At 40.0% G+C, this 17,657-nt stretch overlaps 1 protein-coding gene across 1 annotated transcript in view; it reads left to right on the forward strand.

The window, feature by feature from the left end:
• Positions 1-11,410, forward strand: part of LOC103358850 (uncharacterized) — a 27,987-nt gene extending 16,577 nt beyond the window's left edge. Inside the window, exons 3-13 of the mRNA XM_008283989.1 lie at positions 992-1,073; positions 4,431-4,579; positions 4,820-5,008; positions 5,607-5,668; positions 6,638-6,691; positions 6,909-7,007; positions 7,128-7,263; positions 7,991-8,109; positions 8,908-9,003; positions 9,821-9,931; positions 10,361-11,410. Coding sequence (XP_008282211.1) covers positions 1,066-1,073; positions 4,431-4,579; positions 4,820-5,008; positions 5,607-5,668; positions 6,638-6,691; positions 6,909-7,007; positions 7,128-7,263; positions 7,991-8,109; positions 8,908-9,003; positions 9,821-9,931; positions 10,361-10,426 — 1,089 coding nt within the window. The 5' untranslated portion in view covers positions 992-1,065 and the 3' untranslated portion in view covers positions 10,427-11,410. The remainder of the gene's footprint in view (positions 1-991; positions 1,074-4,430; positions 4,580-4,819; positions 5,009-5,606; positions 5,669-6,637; positions 6,692-6,908; positions 7,008-7,127; positions 7,264-7,990; positions 8,110-8,907; positions 9,004-9,820; positions 9,932-10,360) is intronic.
• The last annotated feature ends 6,247 nt before the right edge of the window (positions 11,411-17,657 follow it).

The following is a 17,657-nucleotide window of genomic DNA, read 5'->3' on the forward strand; positions in this document are numbered from 1 at the left end:
GGCAACTCCCACAATCATCATCGGCACACAAAGTACAGAACATTTAATCAGAGACAGATGCTAGTAACTAAAAGGAACAGGCAAGTTTTTAAATTAGGACTTTTTACTTCTCGTCTTCTGTCCTGGTTCTGCAGGTCCTATAGTTTATATACGTCTTATATAACCGACTCAGCCTAAAGCTGCCCTCACTGGTTACATAAACCTGTGACTTTTAGACGCTTGTCAAACATGCTGTGACTGACTGAGGGGACCTAAAACTAACAATGGAGCTTCAGGCACAGACACATATTTGAATAAAAGGGTTTTCTTCCATTTTCTGCAGCCAGCATCACTGGATTGGAGTTTTTTTTATATGTATATGTTTACACAGAGTTTTATAGGAGTATAAAAAAAGTTTAACTTGTGAATGAACCCAGTAGATTTTATAAATGTTGGATAATTTGTGCGCAATAATGAAATGTTCTGCAGGATTTTATTTTGGAAGTCAATCTATACATTTCCTCCGCCTAGACATCTGTGACAACTGGAACTTGTTTGTCTGTCAGTGTGTTTCTCAGCAATTACACAGCCGTATTTCATGAAACGTGACGGAGAGGTGGCGCATGAGCACAGAAAGAACGCATTGAATTTTGGCGCAAATCCGGAGTACTGTCTTTAAAACTATCAGATAGGACATTGACCTTGGCGGATGATGCGCTCACCAGGTGTCCCTCCATCGCTAAATAAGCTCAGCGGCCGACAGATCATTATGAGAATAATATTTTTGGGAAGCATTACGCACGGGTACATCATGTACAGCTCTCTCGTGTGAAACGCTGAAGCAGTAAAGTGCAATGCGCCCGGAGCCACATACCTTGCCAAACCGCATCGGGCCTGTGTGACGAGACAAAGCCTCTCCTCCAACACACCCACTGAAACAGACAGGATACCTGGCAGCAAATGGGCGTTTCCTAAAACTGATGGGCTTAAAGAGCAAGTTGGTGGGCCACAGACATCACCAGATCACCGGCACCACCGGAGACAAGAGAAACAAACCCGACAAGAGCGCACAGCAAGACGGTCACCATGAGCAGGTAGGAGCCGGCCTGGCTTCCAATTAAAGACCAAGGACAGCGCAGCCAATTAGCTGCAAGGCAGGACAAGCTACTGAAACTAGAAACTCTTCTTCACAGTGTGCATGACAAGAATACTTGTAATTATGTAACCCTCTGTATTCATAAGAGCCATATAGGAAAGTAATGATCAGTACATGGGGGGGCTGCAGCAGAGTGTCAGGGAGGGTCAAGGTCAAAAACATTAAGTTGTAGCTTAACGTTTTGCTGAAAATGCACTCAACAACACCTACATAGCTTTATGATGTTCCTTTTAAGCAACAGTAAGACATTTTGGAACTTTGGATTTCTCAGAAAGAATTAGAAAAGAAGATTTCCAACGCTTTATCGTGTGTCTGCAAGCACCTCTTTTGTATTATCTCATTTATTTAATCGGTACACTGGCTGGAAACCTGCTGTTATATGCATGCCAGACTATTTTTTGGATCAAGCCAGTCGTCAGGCAACAAGCCAAGCCTCTAGCAAGTTGCTTTTCTCTGACACGCAATAAAAATGGTAACATACACTTTCATGGGGTTTCGTTTGAACATTAGTGGGACGCATTAAGCAGACGATCGGGTAATTGTCAGCATCAAACACTTTTTGTGCACCAATTTGTGCCAAAAAGCTCTTTGTTAATGAAAAACTAAAATCCCAAGTTCAGCTACCAGGTTGCTGGATTATAATGCAGTGAGGCTCTCATTCATTCAGTTTTTTTTTTTTTTAAAGTATTGATTCTCCTGTTGATCAGCTTGTCACATCTAATCTTTTTCCCCTTTAAGTCCACAAACAAACGAGTTGCTTCTCTGTCCCTCTTCTGTGTGTTTGTTTGGTGAAGTAACCTCTTTAAAAGTGCGTCTGGCATCTATTTGTGTCAATCATACATGCAACAATTTTAAGAAACCACTAAACTTTAATAGCTCACGTGTTACAGCGAGATTTCTCCTCATGTCTAAACCGTTATGCACATTCACAACATGTCACACACGCCTGTGTCATGATATTGAGGAATCGTGAACATCCCGGCTATGTTGAAAACAATCCTGAATACAACACGTTGGTTTATAACTGAGGTGTAGGCTTCGAAACTTTGAGTCTACGCACAAAACATGACTGTTAAAATCACAGCTTACTTGGTTTGAGGCTTTTTGAGATCACAGCATTGTGTATGAGCTCCAGTCATATGTTGAAAGTAAAAAAAATAAAAATACGTAGCGCTTAATAAAAGACCTGTCCCTGTAGGAGACATTTTTGTATTTATGAGTAAAATTACAGTGGTGTCTCAATAGAAGTCCTCTCCTCTGCGTCTTTCATGTTTTTAATGAGGGGCAGAAATGCACATGCTCTAAATTTTGAGAGGAATGCACCCCCTGTATCATACAAAGAGATCTGTGTTCAGTTGCAACTTGTCGAGTGAAAAACAGGCTTTTCTCAAGTTCATCTCAACACATTTTCATTCAGGATGCACCTAAATGTTGGAAATGTTGAAATGTCAACTATAAATGTGTGTCAAGATTTGAGTTTTAATCAACACGTGTCAATATCATCTAATAAACAGATTCAGTTCTCTGTGTTGGGAAATGTCATGCCTTGCATGTGTTTTTTTTTTGTTTTGTGTGAAGCAGAACAAAATGTCTTTTTTCTAGAGGAACTGACAAACATCCAATTACATAAAAAACTTTCTCGCCGCCCAAATCTGGACGCAATTAGAATGCATTCCAAAATTTACGACTTCTGTCTTTCCCTCTCTAACCGCTGAGTACCAGTAAGTACAATGTCCCACACCAGAGAAGAAGATGAGGAAAGAGAAGAAGAAGAACACAATGTTCAGTATGATACACAGAGACACTTGTCTGCTTCCCATTAGTTGTCCAAAGTTGTCGTATCACAGCAAGGCGTGACATCAAGTGAAAAAAGTCTGGATAACAGTCTGATATTTTTAAAGATGACTTAACCATTGTTCTGCAAATCCGTGTCAAACATCTTTTTGAAGCAGAGTTTTGGTTCGGTTTCTTCTGTCACTGAGAGGACTCTGCTGTTGAAGTTTTCTCCCAAAAAAGTTTTAGAATGTAATGCAAAATAATCACTACTATCATTTTTGATTTATCATTAAAAGCTGTTGCAATGTCGTACTCGAAACATGTTTGCTCGGCTCAGGCTAACTGTGTAATAGGTCAAGAGAAAGTTTGCAGTTTGTTTGCAGTGGTCGTGCCGTCTGAATTTTTCTGCCAAGCTCGATTTGCAGAAACAGTTTAACGTCATCCCAGCAGAGCTTTGCTGCAGTGACCTACATCATCCATAGGGTTGCAGCTTGAGCAATGTCTGCAAAGATGAACTTCAAACTTTAAAGTACAGTGGAACTATCCATTCAGTCAAATCCTACGAAAATTGGGGCAATGAAGGGACTTTGGTGTAGGACATAACTACGCAGATTTACAGTTTGTTTTGTTCATGTTTGCTGTTTGAACAAATTTTCTGACCCTGAAACCAACATTTGTGAGAGAGAGAGAGAGAACTTTAGCCCAATTGGCACAGTAACATTGGAAATGAACCTTAAAAAGGTCAAAGGAATATTGACTTTGGAGATTAAAAGTGAGCATACAACACATTGTCATACTCATTAACCAGATTGAACAAATAAAGTAATTGCACTGCAACTATAGAATGTATCAAAGTAGAGTTTATGTTCAAGCCGAGCAATTCCTAATTTCACTTGAAAGCAACCTTATTTTAAGACTATTCTTCAAAATCACAAAGCTAAAGAAGCTCCATCCTTTTATGGTATTCTGTTCAGTATTTAGTAATTATTATAATAATAATAACAAACATACATTTTATTTATATAGCACTTTTAATTTAAAAGAAATCTCAAAGTGCTACAAACAAACAATAAAAAAGAAGACAGTACACACACTTAAAGACACAATTTCAAAAAAGGAGTTCTTAAGTTGAGTTAAAAGCCTCTTTATAAAGGAAGGATTATAGTTAGTTAAAGTTTTAGAAAAATCTTCTGCCACTTTCTTGATTGCTTCTTGTAATTTTGCAATTTGGCAACATGGATTTAAACCTCACAAAGTATCCTGAATCTTCAAAATGAACCCTTGAGATTGACCTCATTGTACAAAAAGAAAGTTATAATCAAGCTCTAAAATGTTCCTGAAACCTGTTTCAAAATGAAAAACCCCAACTTTTAAAAAGACAATATCAAAATACGATTTCCCTCTTTCTTCGATGTAAACCAGCAGCAACAGCTTCATCATCATCATCATCATCATCATCATCATCATCATCTGTACTTTTCCAACTATTGCTGATTTAACATCTACTGTTCCTCTGCAGATGTCTGATCAGCCAGATGGAGGTGCAGGGCTTCATTGAGAGGTGTATGAAGGCCGTGGGCACCCAACCGCATCACGCCCGCAGCCTGGCCGAGGTGTTGGTGGAAGGAGACCACAGAGGCCACTACAGCCACGGACTCAACAGGATGGGTCAGTGGGATGCTGAAAGTTTATCCCTTCGTCTGTGTGTTTGAAATCTACTTCTGTTAAAAAAAATGCGATTGAATTTATTCTGACTGAATGTTTGTGCAGAAAGATGTTCAGATTTTGACAATGGGAGGCTCATGTTGCTCCACCCACGCACACTGAGAACACTACAACATTGGTGATGTAGGAAACATCTTGCATCCAAAATAAACTGATGCCACGATCTACATATTTTTTGGGCAGACATGTACGTAAAGGACATTCAGTCAGGAATCTGCGCAAAGGACGGTGAGCCAGTGGTGATGAAGGAAAGTGCAGCTACAGCGCTGGTGGATGGGAAGAACCTGTTGGGTCCAGTGGTGGGAAACTTCTGCATGAATCTGGCCATACAGAAGGCCAAAGAGGTCGGCATTGGCTGGGTGGTCGCACATGGTGAGTCCCGTCAATCTGTGAGTCCAGAATGCTGTGATGGTGAACTGTGTGTATATGTCATCTCAGACGGGATGATGCCTTTTTACATGGGGAGGCCAAAGTTAAGACAAAATGTGTGTTAAACTTCTGTACCACTGGGCTTGCTGTATATTTGTAGGCAACGATTCGAAGAAACTTGAATGTCTTTAACTGCAGCATTAGCTCAGGTGAAAGAAACTGAAATGGATAAACATTAATAACGGATGTTCCTCATTGACATGCACAGGCCTGCTGAGCATCCACAGAGGAACTGTTTTACCTGTTTTCAATATTAGCTTAGTGTAGCAGACAGTTAAGTGTGCAGGAGGAGAAGCCAAAACCATTGTATTACAAGTAACTGTAGAAACATTCAGTGAGTTGATTAAATGTTAGTAATCTATACAATTATCTTTATGAGGAATAAGTGTTGACTAAATACGTTTTTATAGGTTTTAGAAATACGCTTAATGACTCTGTCTGTTTACTGAAGTGGGGACACAATGTGATTAATAAAATGATGCTAATACATAAGCATCGCTGTTAGGTCATAACATTTTGATGATACTTTGGTTCCTTTCAGGTTCCAACCATTATGGTATTGCCGGACACTACGCCATGCTGGCACTGAAGGAAAACATGATTGTGAGTGAAACGTTTATCTGCACTTTTGAGACTTTGATGAGTAAAATGGGAGTTCTGACTCCATGATCCATCCATCCATTATCTATACACCACTTAATCCTCGCTAGATCACCAGTCTATCACAGGGCTACACTTAGAGACAGACAACCAAGCACACTCACATTCACACCTACGGACAATTTAGAATCACCAGTTAACCTCAACAAGTTTTTGAACCTTGTGGGAGGAAGCTGGAGAACCCGGAGAGAACCCACGCTGCACGGGGAGAACATGCAAACTCCACACAGAAAGATCCTGGCTGTCCTCAGTGGGACACGAACCGGCGACCTTCTTGCTGCGAGGCAACAGTGCTAACCACCGATCCACCTTGCAGCCTTGCAGTTCTGACTCAATTTTTGAAAATATTCAGTGCCCCAAACTGTACAAATGTACAAAGTCTCAATTCTTTTATGAAAAAGGTTTTCATACAATCACCTGGCTACAGTGAAGTCTCACAGCTTTTCTGTCAACAGCAAAAGCAGAAAAAACAACATATCGGAGATGACGAGAAGAAGAAATACATCCAGCCGAATCAAGTGTCGTCATTCTACTCATATTTCCAAACGCAGACTTGTAATTCATCAATTCTTTTTGTCCCTGAATTTCTATCTATTTACACAAAACACAGAAATGTGAGCATGTGCACCAACACACAGTCCACAGCTGAACAACTTACCTTATGTGCATTTCCAGAAAAATAGGCTTCTGTCACGTTCTGTTTCATACAGAGTGTCTTAAACATTTTACACACAGTGAAGGAATCGTGCCATCAGTCTTTGTGTAGAAGTTACTCTTTTGACTTTTGTTTGTGTTTCAGTAGACAATGTTCATTTTAAACCCATTTTTTTTCATTTGCTGTTATTAACAACAGACTGGAGTGAATGTACTACATGTCTAAGACCTACTTGGTAATTTTCTGCCCCCCTACAGGGAATGTCATTTACCAACACATCCCCGCTGGTGGTTCCCACTCGTGGTAAAGAGGTAAATTTGTTATTTATTCAGTACAATAAGCTGCACTGCATGCCATGTGTGACACCAAGTCTTGTATTTACACAAAGGATATAGTACAAATGTCAGCATGAATGACATGCTGAATGAATGACTGTGCATTGATCCAAGATGTTGCTGAAATAAGTGAACAAGGACATTGAGTGTAAGACTCTTTCCTGTCCTGACACTGTGAACCTGCTGTCTGCAGTGCACTTTGGGCACCAACCCCCTCAGTGTGGCAGCTCCTGCTGCCGGTGGAGACAGTTTTGTTCTGGACATGGCCACTTCAGCAGTAGCACTTGGAAAGGTGAGTCCAAGATTTCAGTGCATTTATCTGTCACATGTCGAAACCTTTGTGACTGTTTTTAAAAGTACCATATACAGAATGTCAAGCCTTTTACACTCTTGCTTTGTGTGATGTTTGCAGATTGAGCTGCATGACCGTCGTGAAGACCCCATTCCCCAGGGCTGGGGCTGCGACCCTCAAGGAAAACTGACAACGGACCCCAAGAAAGTCCTGAGGGGAGGAGGACTGGTGCCCATCGGTGGCAATGAAGACACAGGTAAGAAGCCGTCAGATGAAACTGTTAGTTCAGTTTGTCTTTCTGATAAAACGTTGAAGTTGTCCTCTTGGATCTTATAGTTACAATTTGAAACATTACTCACATTGAAATATCATAGTTTAAAGTAATCCTGTTTTCATATTATATCATTTAAATACTGCCCTGATTTCCCACTGCTCAGCTGATTGTCTGCCTGCAATGTGCAGCCAGAGTCCATTTTTCTTTTGTTTTTTAAATTAAAAATTAGTACAAAATCTGGACTTGCATTTACTCAAAAAAAAAATAAACCCTGCTACAAATGACTAGTTCCAGATCAAACCCAAATAACAAGTCAAACAAGCTATTTTAAACTGGGTGCTTCCTAGCCCCAAATGTTTTTCTCCTTCCGCTTCTCCAATCTGTGTATTTTTGTTTGTGCAGATGTTCACATTATCTCATAGTTTTTCATGGAGTGATGATTTTTCAGGTAGAAACTGAGAATAAAAGTGACAGCAGTTGTTCTCAGGTTGGGATGATAATGTCAGAGCTAATTGTATAATACAGGGTGATTTATTATTTATTAATCACACAGTGTTTTCAGTGTTTCAGCAGCACAAGGGGACACTGCAACGATTTCAGGACATCAGTCGAAAAATAAACAAGAAATGCACAAAAGCACTGTTGATATTGTTCAGATGCAGGACATTAATTGCATCATTTCTCCTCTGATTACATCGCTGTCCTTCAGGAGGGTACAAAGGCTACGGTCTGGGAATGATGGTGGAGGTTTTCTGTGGTATCCTGGCTGGTGCCCAGTACAGCAAACATGTCCGCACGTGGAAGGTGACGGACCGTGTTGCCAACCTGGTACGTTTTGTTTTGGTGCTGTGTTGTGTTTCACTGAGGACATAGTGTGCCCATTTTAAACAGATTCATCCCCAGGGGAACTTGGATCATTTTTGTTGTAGCTGTCGTCACGTTGGCTTCTTGTTTTCTTGTAACGGACTGAGAAATAAGTTGAAAAAGAATTTCCTGTAGTTCATAGATGCTTACTACTAAAATCTTCTTCTTTTTTTAAACGCTTTTAACTAAGCTAAAAGCCACTGCTTTGATAACGAAGATATAGTATGTCATGTTTCCTCTGTGAAAGTAAAAGACAAAGCAGTTATCCTAAAGAAACAACTTACTTCTTGCATTTTAGAATAAATTAATTAAAATTCCTGTACACTGAAAAAATTGTTGGATTTACTTCAAACAGCTATGTCAACTTTTTCCATGAAACTGAGTTATGTTGGAACTAATTTAACAGTATAATTAATAATAGCAATAACTAACTTAAGTGGACGAGGTTTTAATCACCAACACAAACATTTTAATTAAGTTTAGCATAGGTGCATTTAATTAATTCAACATCTCACAAAGTTCACTTTTTTCAGTGTACCAATGTTAAAATACAAAAATGGTGTTACAGTGTAAACAAGGAACAAAGTTCAAAAAATGATCAGTTCTCACTGAAGAAAAGCAAAGAAATCGTACACCGTAAGTTTTACGTGTTTGACGGTTGTTATCTAAAAGATAAGCGCTGATGTAGGCCACATTACGTCAGGGCTCTGTCTGCTGTTTGCATTGGGTCAGTTCACAGTGTTACCTGTTTTGTGTCATCAGGGTCAATGTTTTGTGGCAATCAACCCAGAGAACTTTGCTCCTGGATTCTGTGACAGAATGTCAGACCTGCTGTCCATCCAGAGGAACATGGATCCTGTGAGTACATCCCACTGATGGAGTCTTTTTATGCACATTAATCACAGTTGTGTGAAATAATAACTGGAAAATTTTGTCATGTTGATGTATTTGGACAAGCTAACATTTGATGCTCTTTGAAACTGTGCATACAGAAGTAAGTGTTTGACCAACCAAAAGGAAAATTAGGGTTTTCACCAATTTATTCAGTAAAAAAATGCCAATAGATGTAATAGTCTTTTTTTAGAAAAAGTGCTCTTGACCCTTGAGCAGAAATAGCTTGCTATAGGCATTTTGCATCATTGTCCACCAGTCCACCAGCTGAAATTTTTGACCACTCTTCCTTTAAAATTCCTTAAAAGATTTTGGTGCTACTTTGGCAAAGTCATTCCACAACCCTCCATTTCTTCTCTTTGAGACACTCCTTGGTGGGTTTGGAAGTATGCATAGGATCATTATCCTGTTGAAAGGTCTACTTCAATTTCAACTTTCAAAAAGGTGGCCTCACATTATCTTCAAACACTTTGATATAATGCAAACCTCATACTTCAGTCAGTAACTATAAACTGCCCAGTCCCAGTGAATCAACTCTACACCATTTTTTTTACCACCAAGCATCACAGTTGGTATGAGGTTTCTTTTCCTGAAAAACCTGTCCTTGTTCTGCACCAAACATGTCTGCTTGTCAGTCCTGGATAAATGGGCGTAACTTCAACACCAAACACACCAAACTCTAGTTGTTGCCATGTTCCACCTGCCACTCCCTAATCTTGAACCCCTGGTTGTGTACTTGCATTGTTTTGTGCTACATTTGATGTGTGTTGCTGTTGTGCTGCAGGCTGACCCTAACTTTCCTGTCTTGGCTGCTGGAGATCCAGAGAGGATGAACATGAAGAAATGTGAGGACTTGGGTGGGATTCCCTACCACATCAATGTCGTCAACTACATGGTAAGAACTGAGAGGTGGTGATGTTCTCACACGAGTTTCATTGATGATTGTGATTTTTTTTTTTTCACTGTCCTGACTTGTTTAGAAAACAAATGAGCACATATATTAGGGATATTATGGATTATGTTATCCCTCATTTGTAAGATACATTCCATACAAAAAGTGTGAAAAAAGACATTTTCTGGATTTTCTGGTGTTATGTGCCAAGCTGTTCCACAACTTTGCACCTTTTCTGCAGATTAAATAATGGAGACATACCTGTGATGTGCCATTTAGTGAGCTTTAGAGGTGCCTGCCCATTTAATCCTCCCTTACAGACATCTGTGGTATCAACCCTTTCAGAAAGAAAATAAATTCACCAAAATGTGCAACTTTTGCGTAAAGAAAATGGCCTTGAAGCTAATTAAAATTTGCATTTTGTTTCTGCAGAACGACTGTGCTAAGAAGGTTGGTGTCAGCCAGCTGCTGCCGTGTGACAGGCTCATCTCCAATTAGTGGCTTCAATCAGGATCTTCAGCTCTGAAAATCTGCCACTGATCTTGTTTATCTTGAAGGTCATGCTGTGAGCAATTTAATTGCAGTTTTGTTTACGTGCAGTATACTTGTTTAAGTAATATTTTATTCATTTTTAAACCGGCACTTTTCTGTTATAGAAAGATTTGACATTTTATAAAAAGTTGAAAAAAAAAACTTTGATAGATTTTAAAAGATGTGACTTTAAAGGAAACAATCAAATATTTTTTCTTTTTTTAAAATAACTTTGGACTTGGTCCAAATCCAAACTTAAACATATCTTGAAGATGCTGTATCTCTGAAAATTGAAGATGCAAATTCTTTGCCGAAAGCTGTTGTAAGCCATAGCTTTGTGCCTGATGGTTGGCTGTGAATGATTTTAGAAAGGTTGTTTGTACGATTGAAAGATGAAATGAAGTTATTGTGGTTTGTCATCATCAAATGTGAACAGATTGTTGTGGATGCATTGCAGTGTTGTAGCTGTACAGCTGTCACTACAGTATGACGCACAAAAGTAGCTTTTTTGTTTTTTTACTACTATTACATATATAAGCATTTTAAATTGACAGTGAGATTGTTTTGCTACTTTTAAAATGTTCATATAATCTTTTCATCTGGAAAACATCTTTCCTATGTACATTTTTCAATAAATATACAAACCCTTTTCTAAGCATAAATGCTTTGCTGATTTTTATCTATGTCTCAGTGAACCACCAGATGGCGATGTAAGCTAAACCATTTTTATTGTAGCCACCTGTGATGGTTATCTAATTAGTTTATAAATGGAAGACAGGCTCTAAAACTAGAGCAGAAATGTGTTTATGCAATGGATATATTTTGATATTTGATCTCAAGGGGTGGGGGGACAGACTGTCTGTAGTCTTTTTCCTTCACATGAGCCAGGTCGACCAGATGATTGGTCATGTCATTTCACGTGTTTCACAAATAAAAAAGATTTTACACACACAAAAAAGTCCAAGTTGCTGTATCAAAATGTTCTCTGCACTTCAACTTCAATTTCAGCCTTGCTTCAGGAAAATCCAATATTCTAACTTCCATGTACATTTTTTTCTCCACTAGATGGAGACAAAGTCTGAATAAAATCACTTTGTTTACTCATGTAGTCTTTTCAACTGTTCTGATGATGTTAAAGTTTAGCATTTGGTTTTATTTATGAGGTTTATAAATTAAAATCATTAAAAACAAAAAAAGTCAAAAAACAAAACCCCCACAAATTGCTCAGTATTGTGCAAATACAGCACGCTTCAGAAGATGATAGCTGTACAAATGATCTTCAAGAACATCTGAGTAAAATATAATATACATATAGAACAGCCACTATTATTTAAATGAACTCTGTCGAAGTAATTGCTCTTGATTTTGAATAGCTTTTCAGGTTTGTTAATGTTTAATTTGAAAACGCAGTGTTATTGATCTTAGTGTGTTGTTTTCAATGTCAAATGAAGACAGACTGCTATTTTCTATGATGGTGCTTGTTTGGTCAATCTTCCAATGAACATAAAGTATGTAGCTTTGGTGTGTTGTTGCATTCATACATCTTCTTGCAAACTGGGAGATTATCACCACCACACCTTAATCTGGACACGTCTAACCCGTGTGAGTATGTGAAGCAGGTGTAGGTAAAAGAACATAGATGCGTATACAGTAAGATATGGCACTGATCTGTCCCCATAAATCATGCACATTGATTTGTGCCTGTCTTTATTCTGACATACACACCAATCCAGTCAGTCCAATACAACTTCATTTATTACCATACTGTTTCAAAAATTGTAAACATACAGGGAAGAACAATCCCAAAACAATCAACAGAAAACAGGATTCGTCTCCATTCAGAAAGTCCACCATAAACAGCCCTAACATAATTAGAAATAGATACCTAATCAGTGCAAGAACTTCCCATCCAGATGATACCTGCTACATGCAGTGTCTCTTCGCTCAGTGACTGCAGACCTGAATATCCTTCAGCCACGTTTTTTTTTTTTTTAAAGAAGTGTTTAAAAGTGTTTACGACCAAAGTTTAGATAACATTCCTCTCTAGTGGTGGTTCTTGATAATCTGGGCCAACACTTGATGCTGTTCCAAACTGTTTAAGGGGTTACAGTGATATATTGTGACTGATTTTACACATTAAATCAGCATTAGTTATAAACAGAACTTTTGCAAATGTCAACAGATGATGTTTTTTGAAGTGCTTGCTTGTGCAGACTATGAAGTCGTTGTATTGATGTGCTGTTTGTCTGAGACCATTTGAACTAATGAGGTTTCTTTTCCTGTTGGGCAAAGATCAGTTTACAGCTTGAACAGCTCATTTATTCTGAAAATAACTCAAGAAAAGGCCTCTCTCAGAGCCACAAGGGAGAAGGGGGGCTGGACATTGACAGATGCCCAGATTAGGACCTTAATCTCCCATGCCAAAAGTCCTGGCACTGTGCTCTGGACCCTGGATGTCCCGTTAACACTCGGCCGGCCGCAGACAAAAGAGGAGAAATCAACAAATCAATGGGCTTTCAGCCCCACGGGGGGAGGGAAGGGAGGTTGTGGGGTGGTGGAGAGGAGTGGGAGGTGGGGTAAGTGAGCGCTGGGCTGGGCCAGGTCTGTGAGTGGGTATGAAGGGGATGCATGAAGATTAGGTTTGGGTTGCGGGGGAAGGTGGCTGTGCGCTGGGTGGAGGGCTCCTCCGAGTCCAAGGATTAAGAGGCTGATTCAAACACTTGTTATAGGGGGTAGACTCAGAGAGGTGTGTGTGCATGGATGGATTGATGGGTGGTGGGGGTCTAATCTGCCTTGGCCTTGGCCCGGTGCCCTTGTGCGGATTAGACCGGGCCCCCAAGAGCCCAGAGAGCAGGGCCGCTGGCTAGGATTAAGCAGATTCTAACAGGTGTTTTCTTTTGTGGTGCTGAGGGGGGATCTGCCCATCACTCACTGAATGAGCAAATCATGAAGTGATTGACTATTACTGATGGGGCCAGTGATGCCAAAAGGCCATGACATGTGTGTACATGTGTTGGCCTGTGTTTGTTTTTGGACTTGTTGGTGCTATTAGACACAACTGGTTGGTTGTTGGATGAGCGCGCGGTGGTGTATTTTTCATTAAGCAGAGTTATATTTGCAGGAAATGAGTCAGACTGGGGGAAAAGGAAGGAACTAAGCAAAGTGGTAATAAACTGTGAGATTAGTGACAGACACTTTGAGAAGGTGACGTCTCAGTGCAGCTGATCGGTCGTTGTGGCTGTGAAGCAGCGGCAGCTCTGCAAAGATCCACTGTGGAGGAGATTAAAGCGACTCACGCTGGAGAGAAGCACTTTCACACTGTAGGAGGATCAGATCAGAGGAGCTTAGAGGTCACAGAGCTTGTCACTACTCACTATGGCTAAGAACAAGAGACACACCCAAACAGAAAGAAAGGTTCGTTGTGTGCCACACTGCAGGTAGGACAAGAGGGAGAACAAGTTGGATGGAACGTGCTCAGAATCAACCTTTGGGTTTGGTGTTTACAGATGGAATCTATCCAGTTGAAAACAACGAAAATGTGAAAAAAGCCCTACAGCTCTGTCCTGACTGTAATGTGAATGGACTGTGATATTTCCAGCTAATGCTACTAACCGACATTAGCGAGGGAAGGCGTGTATATGCGTGTAACTACAGACAGGAGGGAGGAGCAGGGTGATGGAGAGAGTGGAGAGAGCTAGAAAAGCTGTGCCGCTCTCATGCTGAGTCTTTAATGAAGTGAAACAACTTCCTGGTCTGTTGCGCCCAGCTGTTGTCCCCTCAAAGCCAAGATATTTGGCCTTGGCTCTTTGTCCTGCTCGGGCTGCCATACCTCCAAATGGCCGAGAGAACACGTAAAAATAAAAGCAAAGCATCTGCTGTCTTGTTCACTCCAACTGTTCGGGAATGCAAACGTGTCTCCATCTGTTGTTTCCCTTATTAGGGTTTAAGATTGGTGTCGGTTGGCGCAGACGATAAAGGTGCCAAGAAAATGTCAGCAACTGAACTCCAGACAAGAATATTGGAAAACTGAAAATTTGCATAAATGTCTGCCTCTCATCGACTGCTCTGTGGTAAAAATACCATATAGAATTATAGTCTAAAAACAAAATCCTACATTCTCACATTCCCAAACCCATATTAAACCATGCAAATTTTGAAATGAAGAAAAAGCAAGAAATGCTTTAAGGTCCAGTGTGTAGGATTTAGGAGCATCTAGATGAAAGCTGTAGATTGTAACCACCTGAACACTCGTTGCCTCATTCTCCTTTTCCAAGTGTGTAGGAGAACCTACGTCGACCACTAAAAACAAACAAAAAAAGTGAATGCCAGTGTTTGGTTTGCTCATTCTGTCCTAAAGACAACCTTCCCCCTCTGTAGATAAAATCTATAGACACAGAAGTTTACAGACACTGAATAAAAAGACATATAACCTTTTCTTTCTCTCTCTCTGTCTGACCTTGAATCAGACTAAACTTTTCCAGTTTTAGGTCAGTTAGGATTACCTAAATGATTTTCATTTGCTAAATGCCAGAACAATGAAAGAGAGAATTTTTTTTAGAGATTTTTTTTTAATTCAAAAAAAAGAAATTTAAGTTTCTTCGAAGTCAGAAGTTTACATACACAAAGATTACTATGTCATCAAACTACTTGGGAAAGCCCAGATGATGTCATGGCTTTGGAAGCATCGGTGGCAGCATCATGTTGTGGGGATGTTTTGCTGCAGGAGGGACTGGTGCACTTCACACAATAGATGGCATCATGAGGAAAGAACATTATGTGGAAATATTAAAGCAACATCTCAAGATATCAGCCAGGAAATTGAAGCTTGAATGGAAATGAGACTTCCAAATGGACGATGACTCTAAGCATACCACCACATTAGTGTCTTAAGGACAACAAAGTCAGTGTTTTGGAGTGGCCATCACAAAGCCCTGATCTTAATCCTGTAGATTTGTGGGCAGTGCTGACCAACCTGATTGATGATACAGAGCAAACATAGAAAAGGTGACATCCTCTGTGGTCTACTGTGAAACTGTCACACAGCTTTTAGTGTGAACTGCCCAAAAAGTGCCATTCCTAGGAGCTCTATTTGTGAAAAACACTTCTCCTTCCTCATGTGAACCATATGGTTCTTGTGTTCCTCTTTTGGTCGAGTCAAAATGAGAGAGGAACAAATAAAACTCTGACAGGAGGATGACACCTAACACCCTCTCTTTCCTTGGGTCACTTTGTGGCGACAGGAGGATTTAATTCCCCCTGTGTGGTTTGCACACCTCTGGACCACTAATGCCTGCTTCTGACACCCACATGGCAACAAACAGCTGAGGTGCTGGCTGGGCTTTGTCTGTGTGTGAGGTCCTAATGACACTTTAACAGTTGTCTCCATCAGCAGTTGTAATCACGAGTCCATTTAGTTCTGTCACTTTCTATTAACTTCCTGTTATCCCCTTTGTTTTGAATACGCATCTTTTCTAAGCGACTGTCTTCATGCTCTCTGCCATAAGTGGAAATTAATTACAGTATAAGCTGTCCTTTTGTTGTGTTCATGCAGTATTTTAACATCAATACATCATTAGCACATTCATTTAACAGTCACAAGATGATAATGCTTGCACCAGATTGCTTTTATTCTTTTTGAGATGAAAATGTAAAAAAATCAAGAGGAAACATACTCTAAAGATAGTAAAAGAAACAACATTATACCAGCAGAAGTATTGGATAGAACGTGCTTTCTAAACAGGGGCTACAAAATGATTTACAAGAACAAAAACACCAGATGAAGACCTGCAGCAGAATTTACGTGAAATGTCTTAAACTGCACAAACTGAAAATGATGCACTGCAGTTTTAAAGCTATCATAATCTAATGCTCCTTTTTGTGACCTTTTCATTTTATAGTTTGACGTTTAAGAATGTCTTTGTAGGTGTTTCTTTCCATTTTTGGTGACAGCTGATAGTTGTGCTCACATCTCATCACATATATTTTGTGTAGTTGTTGCTAAATCAAAACAATTTAAAAATACTTTATGAGCAAAGCTGTTCATCAGGATTGTATTCATAAATCGTAATACATCTAGAATCAATCCCTTCTGTTCCAGTCTTGTCAGTGTCTCTCACAGACATCCTCACAAGCTGTTGCAGGGTTAAATGGCTCTGCCGACACCTCCTGTGAACCGTCAGCTCCTGTGAGCCGTGAAGGTTTTGCCACTTTCTAGTGCTAAGACCGACTTCAAGCCCGTCCAGCAGCTTCGGGAAGTGACATCTGAAGCGGCGGCATCACAGAACAGCATGTCTCTATGACTTCACACTACATGTTGGGATCTCCTTGAAGACCGTCAACAGGATCCTGCTGTGTCCCCTTATGAGGCGACAGGTTCAGCACCTGTCGACAAATAGTCACAGTCTGACTTCTTTGACTGCAGGTATCGCTCATCAGATTTCTCATTAGCAGCAGCACAGCAGGTTGGACTGAGGTGAGGCGCAGAGAAAAGAGATCAGTCCTCTGTTTGCTAACCAGCTGGTGATTGATTGAGCCATGCAGAAAAACTGAAAATCATAGATAATCTCAAATAATCTCTGAACCGTAACTGTCAAGAGTGGAGGATTAAAAGGAGTTACACAGTATTAGAACTTCTTTTTTTTTTTTGCTCTGAGGCCCAACTGCCCTCAAGTGGCAGCTTCCAAATTAGATGCAAGTAAAATTCAATGGAATTGTCTTATATTCCTATATAGCAAAAGTTATGCCAAATTAAAAGAGACATATAATTAGTGCAACATTTCTAAAGGTCACTTCAGTTTTGTACATACAGCATGAAAGCAGCACTTTTTTTGTGTGTGTGGTTTTTTTGTTTTTGCAGAATAAGCTTTACAAAGTTAGAGAACACAACCCAAAGATGCCATCATGGTTAACTGTCTTGACTCGTATTGAATGTTGTGTTTGAATGGACAAATGTAGATGTTCCTTGTTTCAACATTTTCATTTAACATTTCTGTAATTTAGGGTCTGCTGAGCACCGACGCCTCGCAGCTAGAAGATCCTGGGTTTACGTCCCGCTGAGGACACCCGGGATCTTTCTGCGTGGAGTTTGCATGTTCTCCCCGTGCAGTGTGGGTTCTCTCCAGGTTCTCCGGCTTCCTCCCACAGTCCAAAAACATGTTGAGGTTAATTGGTGATTCTAAATTGTCCGTAGGTGTGAATG

This window comes from Stegastes partitus, unplaced genomic scaffold, assembly GCF_000690725.1.
Source record: "Stegastes partitus isolate 25-593 unplaced genomic scaffold, Stegastes_partitus-1.0.2 Scaffold337, whole genome shotgun sequence".
Lineage (NCBI taxonomy): Eukaryota > Metazoa > Chordata > Actinopteri > Pomacentridae > Stegastes > Stegastes partitus.